Here is a 12,665-nt window from a genome sequence, read left to right as displayed (position 1 = left end):
GTCGAACGGTCGAACATCTTGGTGATAAATGCAATGTAAGCCCTTACTTAAAAATAATTTATCGTTTTTTTCGTTTGAAAACTATTTTGGCCTAAAATATATTTTTATAATCATAATTATATTTACACAGCTTAAATAAAATGTGTTTCATGTTTTTATTTAATACCGTTTAATGTCAATAAAAGAATTTAGACAAAAAAATATCATGTGCCAGTAAAACCACCACAGAACAAAATATTCTTCTGATCTTTTATAAAGTAAATGTAAGGACGATTTGCTTCAAATAATTTTGGTTCTGGCTTTGGAAGAGGTAATGCTTTAGTAGTGATGACTACAGCTGCAAATAAAAATTATACCCTTTGTTATTAAAATTATGTCACTAACTTTAAGTTAAATACAATAAGAATAACCTACACAATGTAGCATCTAAAAATCCTAGAAGTATTTGAAATATAGATTGGTTAGTAATAATGCGTTAGACATTAATGATAAAGAAATAAGTTTATTTGCAAATAATATATTGTTTAATCGAAATCAGATATGTATTGTGGACGACAATACAATAACACTATGCCCCAGTGTAGGCACCACAGAAAAGAATATTTTTTCTCTGGTTTAATATAAAATAATAGTAAGGACGATTAGCTTCAAAAACTTTTGGTTCAGTTATCATCACTGAAGTAACGCCGACTGTTATAACTGTGAAGAAAATAACATAACATTGATACGAATCTACAAATCTGTACTCAGAATTATTAATTTTTCATTGACCATGTCCATTAGTGAGAGTTTGCTTAAGTAATCATACGACTCTAATGTAGGAATAAATGTTTCTTTAATACAATGATAAAACATACCGTTTGCTGCGGCTGCCTCGGAACCAAGTTCATTGATAACAACCTTTGCTTTTTGAACGGCTGCAGACACATAGAGTTGCTGAAACACTTTTAGTATTCCGACCATATCTGTGTTATTAGGGTTCAGCACTTCGGTGATATTTACCTAGAAATATATCTCTTTATGTATTCATTAATTTAAAAGTTAGGCTGGAAACTTTAGTTTAATTGATCTTAATTCACTTTGGCGTCAGAAAAGGATAGTTTATATGAAATACTTACAGCTTTAAATACTTTCGTTAGATCAGTAGTGGTTGATGTTTGTATTGACGGTAAATATACGTTAACTTCTTGGTTTTGCAATTCATCAATTATAGATTTAAAAGTTTGAGGATCTTGTAGCTTTTGTGCCAGGCCCTCTAGAGAGTAAGTGTCCGTCGATGTTGGTAACACACATAAAAGACTATAGTTTCTATCTTTATATAATAATTCCAATGCCTGCAATTCAAAAAAATACCGATTATCTTTGCATTACTTGATAGTTCGTTTTTCAATTTGCTTTGATTACATGATTTAAAATATTCGTACCTTTATTTCTAGTGTTGGACTCTCCATATATCTAAAGTAGCCTTTCTGATACATCATGTCGACTGTCCCATTTTTATCTTTGGTCATGAAAAACTCTTTCTTTTTCGTATTTTTCGGGTCAAAGGGTCGGAACCAATTACCCTGAAAAAAAAATGTATAAAATAGAGTTTCAACTAACTTCAAATACTTGTTTTTATAAATTTTATTTAACAGTTTTACTTTATCTTCTTTGGGTATCATCCCCTATCGCAAGTTGGCGACCATCATACCACTGTCGCAGATTCTTTACTTACCTTGAAGTAAATAGCATTTACCAAAACCAATCGTGTCAAATCGCTCAACAAACTTTCGTCGACAAGATTTGGTATGAGTCCATTTGTTTGCGCTTTCACCTGAAATGTGTTATTTATTCTTTAGAGGTCGTGTGATGCCTTTTTTGTTTTCTAAATATAGGACATACGAGTCGTACATACCCAATCGTTTATAGTTTTCGCCGCTGACGCCCGCTGACTGAAATCTAAATTTTCTGCTTCAGCATCAAAGTACACTTCTGTGTCGTGTTTGAATGCATCACTCAATTCAAATTGTTTATTGGCATATATTTTTTGAGCCAAATTCAGTGTTACATTCTTAGGTAATTTGAAATTATCTAAAAGCCTTCTCACTCCTTGACGAATCTGTTAAAACGAAGATTCCGTTAAGATTTAAGTAGTAATAATTTTATTCGTCATTTCAATTATTTTTCGTACTGAAATATTAAATACCTCATCCTTGTTAGTGACATTCAGTACACTTGTAATTTGCGCAAAGGACTTCCCAATTGTGTATAAAGCAATTTCTGCTAGCGGTATCAGTGCACAAAAAGGTGAGGCTATAAAACTATCTTCGGGATTTTCATTTGTTTTGAACTGTAAATGAAGATTTATTATTTAAGGGGCATATTTTATAGCAGTAATAACAGTGGCAGAGGCTAGTAGATTTCTGCAACTCACAACTGACTCGTATATTTTATACAATTTGCAAAATATTTCACATAATATCATTTTATATACCATGTAGTAATTTTTGACTTTGTTACTCACTTGTAAAAATGATTGCGTAAAATGCGTGTTCGCATCTAAAATTTTCTCTAAAGCTTTATCCGCATCTACTTCAGCGGGTGCCGGAGTTACTGTTGTTGGAACATCTGTTGTAATTTTTGTCGAAGTTTCAGTGGCTGAGGCTATAAAATTTGACAATACTTTAATAAAACTCATTAATTTGATGAAGTACATTGGATTTTCCATAATAATCATAACAAAATTTTAAAAATGTATGCAAATTTTAAAATAGATGCAAAGACATTTCCAATATTTATGATAATTAATCTTTTATGACTTTCAATGTTCTTGTAATTAAAATAAATTTTACTTACAGTACTGTGCTTTGTCTACTTCACATTGCCCTTCATCGTTCCTTACGTAGCCCAGTACACAATGACAACCCTTTTCACATGTTTCGCAATTAGAAGCAGATGCACAATTTTCGTAATATTCGTTTACACCTCGACATTTTGGATCTATGATTAAAATACGTATATCACTCACAGGATTAGTAAGGAAAAAACTGTTCAAGCAACGATAGTTGCGGAATCTGCAGCAGCTAAACAGGAATAACTCGTTCTACTGGTGCAATGTTTAATATATGTATGTCCCGAAAAAAATATTCTAGACTTCGTCCATTTCCCAACCTTTTCTTTTAATTTGATTATAAAAATTATTATTTAAGGGGAGTACTCACCTTTCCTTTCCGGACAATTGTTAACAGGGACACAATAACCGTGGACGTTTCGTAAATAATTCTTCTTGCATACGCATCCCTGAATGCAACTATTCCTAACAACATCAATACAAATAGCAGGTCGTTTAAGTTCCGAGCAATTGCGTCTGTCGCATCCTCCATTAACGCAATCAGTAAATGTTTCAAACTGGCGTCGGCAAACTGGAAAAATACAATATCTTTATACACCTAGTCTTACCTCGGAAATAACAAGTAACAGATTTCTTAACGTCCCATCATCAGAGTTATATTAAAATATCATAGTATGAAGCAACCAATTGTTGTATAACTATAGTGCGTAGGAGTACCGGAATTTTACACAAAGACAAAACAAATGAATTGTAAGTGTTCGTTGAAACTAAGTAGCGCTAGTTGAAAGTCTGTTTTTGTCTATTTTATAAGATGGCAAGCGAGCAAATGGCCACCTGAAATAGAGAAGCAACCGCTGCTCATAGACATCTACAACCGCAGATGCGTTGCCTACCTTTAATCGACTGAGAAGGGATAAACTGAGATCTGTGTTAATGAAAGTATTAATTATGAATACGATATGTACGATAGTATGGTGGATGGTTATATTACTTACATTTATTTTTCACAATGCATTTGCCTTTATCATTACGAACGTAATTACTTTCACAACGACAGCCTACAACGCATAAATCGTCTGCAGCTTCAGCGCTTGATTCACAAGTTTCGTAATATTCATGGGGTTCATCGCACACGTTTTCTGGTGCATCTACACAAAAACACCTAAATAATAATTCTGATAACTGATATATTTTAATTTTAATATTGACTAATCTATGTATGCATGTAAAAAAAGGAAAATGTAAAGATACTAATGTCATCTGCTATGTGTTACTCCACAAAAGGTTTTTAATAGTACTTTTAGCTTACTCTATGCCACTATGAACTTTACATTGCAAGCAGGGTTCAGTTTAGGTTAATAAAATTAAAGATATTTTATAGATACGTAAATATACAATTTAAAATATGTACTATAGCTACAATGTCGTTTGACACGAAAAAACGTGACATATATTCAATGACAAATAGCGAATTTGCTTAAAACTTTTGAAACAATTTTTTTCTAATGTCCGCTCTATAACAAGCATTACATTTCAATCTCTTTGAATAAAATTAACCATACCTTCACCGTAATTATCGGACGACACGTAGGAAGAACTCTGTGAATACGAGTTCGACACAGATGACGAAATTGAGGCAAAATCAGAAGACTGGTAAGAAGCGCCATCTATTAAAATATGTAGTTAAATTAGATTAAATAGCTTAGTTCATTATACAATTAAATTAAGATAATTTACTTTTGCACACAGAAAAGATATTCGATCCACTATATTCGATCGGACGAGACTCAGATAGAATTATTTTGTTCTTCTAATTTCATAGTCAAATATATTATTTTTCTTTATGTTTTAAAAAAATCTAATGCATGATAACATATTATGTAGATACATAATGAAAATAATGCACCAATACACCAATCCTTTTTTACAAACAACATCAAAAGCCGTCAGAGCGTGTTGTTGATAAAATTAGTTGAAATCAAACGAATACTGGTTGATTTCAACTAATAAACAATTACATAGATAGAAAGATTAGACAGAATCAATTGTTAATGAATCTACAAATATCGAAGTGTTTTGTATGTTATAAATTATTTGTTATTTTACAATTTATTTTATTTATCCATACCTGAACATAACACTGCTAAAAAATTAGCTGCGAGCTGTAATATTACGAGTGTTTTCAACATTGTATTCAATTATCACCTGCTACTGTTTCAAGGTCTTTACGACTTTTATAGCGTTTCGTGCAACTGTTATAACATCGTGTATCGAAAAGTAATTATTTTATTAGTTATATTAACAGGCGGTACCGTTATTGTCTTTTAATATTAGCTCTAAATACCTATTATCTTTCACTTCTTATTTTAAACTAATTAAACAAAAGCCAGCGTGTATTTCTCGTTCAGTGACAACCATGAACATGTTTAATATTATGCAAATAAACTTGTTATTTATTTTTTATTATTTTATAGAAAACTAATTTTATGATCAACCACGAACTATTTTTTTTAACATGTGTAATTACAAACAATAAAATATAACATCAAATTTTGATTACACGTGTACCTTTGATATGTTGATACGAATGATCATAACATAATTCTTACTATGTGGTTTATTGTAGACGAGAGCAGACGAGAAAGATCAATAAGTAAAAATAACGGCCTTTCCACCAAAGCAAGTTTTAGAAGAATTGGAATGCATTTTTTTGTAAATTGAGATGAGAAGGAACATAGGGATAGGGGTAGGTTCTTAATGAAATATTTTTATTTAACATCAAAGACAACCAACATAAAAAATTTAATACACGTTCTAAACGATTTATGAGAATTATTTTTAACAAGATCTTCTTTAAAAGAAGTTCAAATTTTGTAAACTTAGTGCTCGTCGTCGACTTTATTTTCCAGTATATGTTCCACAAAACATAACGTTTCTTTTATACAGAACAAAATATAAAAATGGACGGTTGGCATTAAAAACTGTATTCCCAACAAATCCCATTCTGAGATCGGTTATTACAGCTGAAAAAAATAATTATATATATATATATATATATATATATATATATATATATATATATATATATATATATATATATATATAGTTTTCAAGAAAAGAGTAAAATTGCGAGGCGATTATTTTCTATTTTTATTTAAATTACTTTAAATTATACGTACCATTCGCAACGGATACCTCTGTACCTGACTCATTGATAACTAAAACTGCTTTTTGGACAGCTACAGTAACGTATAGTGGTTGTCGATATTCGAGTATACCACTTATGTCAGTTGTATCAGGATTAAATATTTCAGTAACATTTACCTATAAATGAAGAAAGTAGTATCGATCGATATATTTTAAATGGAATTCCTGTTCCCACGTTCCATGCCACTACTATTTTTTCGCCTGATAGTGAAATCACCAGGCGATTCGGTGGCATTTAAAAAGTGGGGAACGAGCAAGCGACAACCTAAATTCGCTGAAATAGGGAGACGACTGCTGCACATAGCCATTAGGAGAAGGGGATGAACAGAAAGAGATTATTTCCCCTTCCTATGCGTCACCTTGTCCATCAAATCTTCACCCCCTTCCCATACTTTACTTATAAAAAAAGAGTGGGAAAGGAAACAGGATTAAAATTAGACCTCGGGCACCACACTAATCAGACGAAGCGCGGAATTGCTGCCACTTCACATCTGTCTTTTGTGAAGTCGTAGTATTACAATGGCGAGCCGGCCCAATCGTGCAACAGATGTCATTGTTGCTGGCGTCTGTTAAATTAAATGTTACGCGCGACCACTGTTAAATAAACCTCTGGTATACTTACTCCTTGTAGAATTTGTTTAAGGTCTGTCGTTGTTGTAGTTTCTATTGACGGTAAATGGACTTCAACACCATCTAATACTAAATCGTTAATTATTCCATTAAAAATATTAGGGTCCTGAATCTTATCTACTAAACTTTCTACACTGTAATCATCTTCAGACGTTGGCAAAACAATTAAAAGACTGTAATCTTCATCTTGATATTTTAGTTCCAATGCCTAAAAGTATAAATGTATTGATTTTATTGCGAAGAAAAAAAACAATATTAACTGAACCAGTTGTTGCTTGAATGTGAAAAATCTATTTAAATATTGTCTTATTGTGAAAAAAAAATGATTTACTTTCATTTGTAGCGCAGGATTCTCCGCGTAATAGAATGAACCTTCTTTAAACATCATGTTAACAGTTATTTTTTCATCTTTAGTCACGTAAAAGTCTCCTGGTTTAGTATCTTCCGGGTCAAATGGAGTTTGCCAATTACCCTAAAAGTATACAGTGAAAATTATTTTGTCCGATACCAAGATGTTTTCTTACATTAGTAAGTAGTTTCTATAAACATACTTACTTTGAAATAAATGGCATTAACTAAAACCATTTGTGTTAAACTGTTCAACATATTGGCTTTAACAAGTTCCGGTATTTTTCCACTTGTTTTAGTGTTCACCTGCAAGCATAGATTGTCAAATTCAAGAAAAGTTTCTTTTTTAATTATGCCATAATTTGGTCATACCCAGTCATTAATTATTCCTGCCGCTTGTTCGTTTTGATTGAAATCTAAATTTTGTGCTTCTGCGTCAAAATATACTTTGGTGTCATATTTAAAGTCATCTATAAAGTCGAATGCTAGACTGCCGAATACTTTTTGAGCGAGAGTAATTCTAACATTTTTTGACAATCCAAAGTTATCCAAGATATTTCTGAATCCCTGTCGTATCTAAAACGTATTAACAATTTTATTGCTTTATCCGCATTATTGTACACTTAAAAATTCCACGATGTAAAAAATAAATAAACCTCATTTCTATTATCTATATTCAAAACATTAGAAAGTTGATCGTACGCTGTTCCAGTGGCATATAATGTAAGTTCTGCTAAAGGAAACAACACAGAAAATGGCGATGCTATAAAACTTTGTCCTGGATTTTCATGCGTTTTCAACTGCAACAAAATAAAACCAAATAAATTATTTTGTGGTATTAACACTTCGCTCGATCAATGTATAAAAATGAAAAATATTTTCGATAAATCAAAAAAATTACAGTACTTGCCTTTAAAAAATTTCTTGTAAATTCGGCACTGCCTTGCCAAATTTTATCCAAAGCTATATCATCATTCTGAACATTGGCAATGTTAGCTACAACATGTACATAATTTCCAATTAACATGTGGTAATAAAAATGGTAAGAGAAAGATGTGCAAGTAGCAAACTTGTGTCGATTGCTAATAAATGTCTGCGCCAACAGGCAAAAAGACGAAACGATTAACACTTCGTCATAGCTATATGAGTCGTAATTACTCTGCGTTCTACATTTCTACACCGATAAATAAGTACGAGCGTAATAATTTAATTTTCAATATGCTATATAAGTGAAATATTTTTTTTTCCTCAAAACCGGTTAAGTAATGACGTAATACGAACTAGTATATCCTAATATACTATGTGTCATATAATAAAATAGATAATCGATTTTTAAATACTTATTATGTAACTTGTAATTAAGAAAGATTAAAGTTGGAATTGTCGTACCTGTACATATCGTTGTTATATAGATGTTAACCAGTGATAAAAGTACAAGTGTTTTCGACATTGCACATAATAAACAGTGGTCACTTCAAGGTTATCTATTCTTATATAGTAATTCATGGTATCGTAACTAACGTTGCGGTTATAAATCGAATTTTTCACCGATTAAACGAAATTATTTTGTTATTTTATTGTGGAACCATATCGCTCAAAATGTTTCTTATTTCAATAAGACAAAAACAGGCGAGTAAGTGCTTCACAAGATGATTTGTAATATCTTCCTCATAGAAGTTGATAAGTAATAATGTTGATAATCGTCCACAACGGTTTTAACGGCAAAAAATATACATTGTCTCTGGTCAAAACGAAATTAAAGAATCTAAATACAGTATAAAATTATAAAGGTATTATATCATTTTGATTACCGAACTCCACTAATGAACTTTATAACAAAACAAAATTACTGTCACTCAAATGTTTAAGTTTAATTTATATTACGTATTAACCCGCCTGTAACCAAGCCTGTACATATGTTATATTTACTTCTTTTTTTACTTTTCTCATTGTAAGTGAAACATTGTGTTTTTTATGAGAAATAAAGATCTTTAAACCTAAGTTTTGTAAACTCCTCCACTCCTTGCCATATTTTATCTTTGGCATTTTCAAATCTTGGAACACCTAGAACAGGTTACTGATATTATAAAAGCGTGAAATATAACATTATGACTCGTGAAACTTAACATCATACAAGTTCATTTATATACTAAGGTGTTTTTTCAAAATCGGAGTGGGTCCTTATCTTACTAATATTATAAATGCGAAATTTTAGATGGATGGATGGATGTTTGTTAGAAGGTATTTCCGGAAGAGCTCAACGGATCTTGATGAAATTTGACATAGATGTAGAACATAGTCTGGACGGACACAGGCTACTTAGCAAGTTTTTATTTAATTGGGCGCGGACGGAGTCGTGGGCGACAGCTAGTTTTTGATTCAAGATCGAAAACCTGTAGCAGTGAAATTTTATTCGTCTATCTAATTATAATGGAAAATTAAATTCTTTTATAACAAAAATTGGATAACAAATGATAGATAAAAACTCCATACCTGAATATAACGTAGGTATGAATATGTTAGCTGCAGAGAGAAACAAACGAGTTCTCAGTATTTTATTAATGGCGCATATCAATCCACGTCAAGGTTCTTAGAATTTATAACTATTTTCTGTTTGCAATACCTGAAATAAGTGTAATAAATTGTACACGATTTTATACAGTATTTTTGGCTTCATCATCATAAAATTATATTTAATTCATTAGAACACTAGTACTCTAAAATAATAGTTAATCAGTAAAATTCGATTTCTATTGTTTCTGAAAAAAAATATAATTGATTTTTTTTTTACATTGCAAGCAAATATGCACCTTATTTTATATTGGTTTTAAGGAATCCTAAATTAAGATATTGCTTACGTTATATAGTGTAAGACTAATTTGTATTTTTTCTTACGTTAACTAAACGCGTGAAATTATTCCCCTTATCAAAGGCACAGAAACTTACGATTGTTAGGCACACATAAATGAGGACGATTTTAAAATTTTACCAACCAATATTACGCTAACATTAGTATATTAAATTTTATGGAATAAGTTTTGAGAATCAGTACTAGACTTGATGGTTGGTGAAGTGTTGATTGATAAAAAAAAACTGAGGTCACAACCTGTTTAAGTTAATAATTCGGAAGTACAATGTTGCAGAAACAGGAAAAATGTATTTCTTGTTAGAATATATTTAAACATCTTCGATATATAAGTAAATTTTTGAAATAACTGAAGAAAAGTAAATTATTAGAAAATGTACTTTTAACTCTAAAATCAAATATTCGAGCAGAAATAATAAATAAGTTCCACAAAGTTCAATCAACTTCGAGAAACTTTGAACGGATTTACAACTTTGACGTACTTGTTAAGGTAAAGATTGGTGGTCCCGCAAATTAGTTGATCGTTAGTTTCTTGCGAACTTCAAAACGAACTATCGACCATCAACTATAAACATCGACTAAGTTCTAAGCAAGGGTAAGTTACTCGAATTTCGATCCATCTTGTCGCTTACTTAACTTTAAGTGCACAAGTCAACTCTTTAAGAAACTTTGGTGTTTAAGATGAATAATTTATTGTTTTGATGAAGGTAATTTACAACAAGTGAGATATAAAGATCTATAATTACGAAATATGCTAGTTTTCATGGTTCAAATTATCATCTACGTTTTAAAACAAGTAGTGACTGCCACTTATATATTTTTTCTTATAGCACATCTCATAATACCTTTCATATCTCGTAAAAGATATGAAAATCCGAAGCGCATGCGCATCGACTGAAATCTCTCATCCATATGCATCCGTTTATCTGACAATTGACGGATTACAGTATTCAATATTGTCTGCGTTAATTTGAATAGAATACCTAACTTGCCGGAGAAAATTGGAACGATATCTGAATACTCCTCGGCAATTTCAAAACAAATATGTTAATTTATTCGCCGATAGACTACGACCATTTCCATAATTTGATTGCTTCGAGCTTGTATTAAAAGAATCGCGATATTGAATTATGGGTTTTATTATAAGATTCAGCAATTTAAATAAAAGCATTTCGTTGTAGCGGTCAAGGAATTCATAACAATTTTGGAAGAGTCGAAGTGACTTTTTATTGCAGACAACATTAATTGGCTTTTAGTTTTTTTTTTTTTTTCATATCATAATATTTCCGAAGTTAAAATATTCTTATTGTTGATATTGATTGACAAGTCATTTGGCTGACTACGAATATCCTTTTACAGGTCCTTCCTTTTTAAAATAAATTTTTGCCGCGTCCTATTCGACTCCCTATTCTAGTGTGTGTCGATGTCAACGTGGATACTGAAACATGTGTAGACGAGGTAGATTTTTCTCTTCTTATGTCAGCCATACAAACATCTACTGTGTAACAATAGTCGACCGCGATGGCGAGGGTTGTGTTCGGTACATGTTTACTTAGGACACGACGTTGTTTCTTCCGAGCGACTACAAATATTTGGCACAGTTGATGAAACGTTCGTATGCCATTGAAGAGCTCGTATCGGTACGATACACCCCATATAAAAATATTTGCTTTCGATGTTTTTGTTCTTATATTCTGTATTAAGGTTTACATTATGATCCAAAATTTAATAAGCGTAAAGTGAATTGAAGAATTAAGATACATGATTGAAATAAAATAATAATTTTAAAATAAGTAATTTCATGAAAAAAAACTGAAAATCAACGTATGAACGTTTGCCTATTGCTCTAAGCTACTTATGTAACACGTTATTATTCCATAACATTTTAATACATTGTTTCATGTCGAACTAATTAAATTGGTATTAAATAATTAAATTTATTTGGAAGAGAAGTAGCTCGATAAGTCGCTTTGAGTATTTGAAGAGAACATTCAGTCATTACCTCATTCAAATATTTGACGTCATCGTTTTGTCCTAAGCAAATATCTATTAATACGATCTCAAAGTTTCAGAAGTCAACCACAACGGAGTTTAAGGTTGATACTTACAGTTTGCTACGGCCTTAAATCAAATGTTAAATGTTATTAAATTTCGAAGATCAAATCTATAAAGCTTCTGTTGTACGTCATTAAGAACTCAGCTGGCTTTTCATGTAAATACAAACATATATTGATTTATTTGCCAGATGTTTACATAAATTGAAGAGGCAGGTATACAAAACATCTAAGTTTCTCTTCATTTAGTGAAGTCATTTATTATAAGCTATGAGCATTTACAATTCAATCGTATGATCATTTTTTTCTTGTTTCCCTCATCTCACCTGGGTCGATCTTTAGTTCGCATTTGAATGGACGCTTTTTAACACCACCTTAAAACGCGTTCAAATAGAACAAAATGCATTTCCATGTATCTGATCATACGGCAACGCTTTTAAAACGCAATGCTTTTTTATCGCGTAGTGTTGCATTACGGAGTACTGATTGAAGAAAACAAGAGTGATTTTAAAGCGTTTATCGCATGAGAGCCGCCAACGCCGAGTTTTAACGCGGCGTAAGAAAAAGCGCCGGTGCGAATGCTGCTTAATTACGGATCGTTTCTCTATCTTGCAAAAGTTTAACCAATATATTATTGAGTCATAAAATTGTAATAACGTACTTTCTAACAATATGTATTCGAAAATTAAAGGACTTTCGATTATTTATATAATTTAACGTATAATTT

The 12,665-nt window shown here is 31.3% G+C and overlaps 2 protein-coding genes across 2 annotated transcripts; both read right to left on the bottom strand.

The window, feature by feature from the left end:
• Positions 1–568: 568 nt before the first annotated feature.
• Positions 569–5,031, bottom strand: LOC106714747 (antichymotrypsin-2). Its single transcript, XM_045678425.1, has 13 exons — positions 4,962–5,031; positions 4,396–4,500; positions 3,829–3,981; positions 3,204–3,404; positions 2,839–2,982; positions 2,507–2,646; positions 2,189–2,332; positions 1,898–2,101; positions 1,718–1,816; positions 1,425–1,565; positions 1,119–1,334; positions 858–1,002; positions 569–699 (listed from the first exon to the last, which is right to left on the bottom strand). The coding sequence occupies exons 1-13, from the start codon at positions 5,020–5,022 to the stop codon at positions 569–571; spliced, it is 1,884 nt and encodes a 627-aa protein (XP_045534381.1). The 5' UTR covers positions 5,023–5,031.
• Positions 5,032–5,679: 648 nt separating this feature from the next.
• On the bottom strand, positions 5,680–8,502 carry LOC123721062 (antichymotrypsin-2-like). Its single transcript, XM_045678317.1, has 9 exons — positions 8,408–8,502; positions 7,929–8,014; positions 7,675–7,818; positions 7,391–7,594; positions 7,226–7,324; positions 7,002–7,142; positions 6,663–6,878; positions 6,013–6,157; positions 5,680–5,856 (listed from the first exon to the last, which is right to left on the bottom strand). The coding sequence occupies exons 1-9, from the start codon at positions 8,466–8,468 to the stop codon at positions 5,732–5,734; spliced, it is 1,221 nt and encodes a 406-aa protein (XP_045534273.1). The 5' UTR covers positions 8,469–8,502; the 3' UTR covers positions 5,680–5,731.
• Between the last annotated feature and the right edge of the window lie 4,163 nt (positions 8,503–12,665).

The sequence above is a fragment of the Papilio machaon genome, chromosome 6, assembly GCF_912999745.1.
Source record: "Papilio machaon chromosome 6, ilPapMach1.1, whole genome shotgun sequence".
Lineage (NCBI taxonomy): Eukaryota > Metazoa > Arthropoda > Insecta > Lepidoptera > Papilionidae > Papilio > Papilio machaon.
The sequence above is the reverse complement of the archived record's forward strand: the minus strand, read 5'-3'. Positions and strand labels throughout refer to the sequence as shown.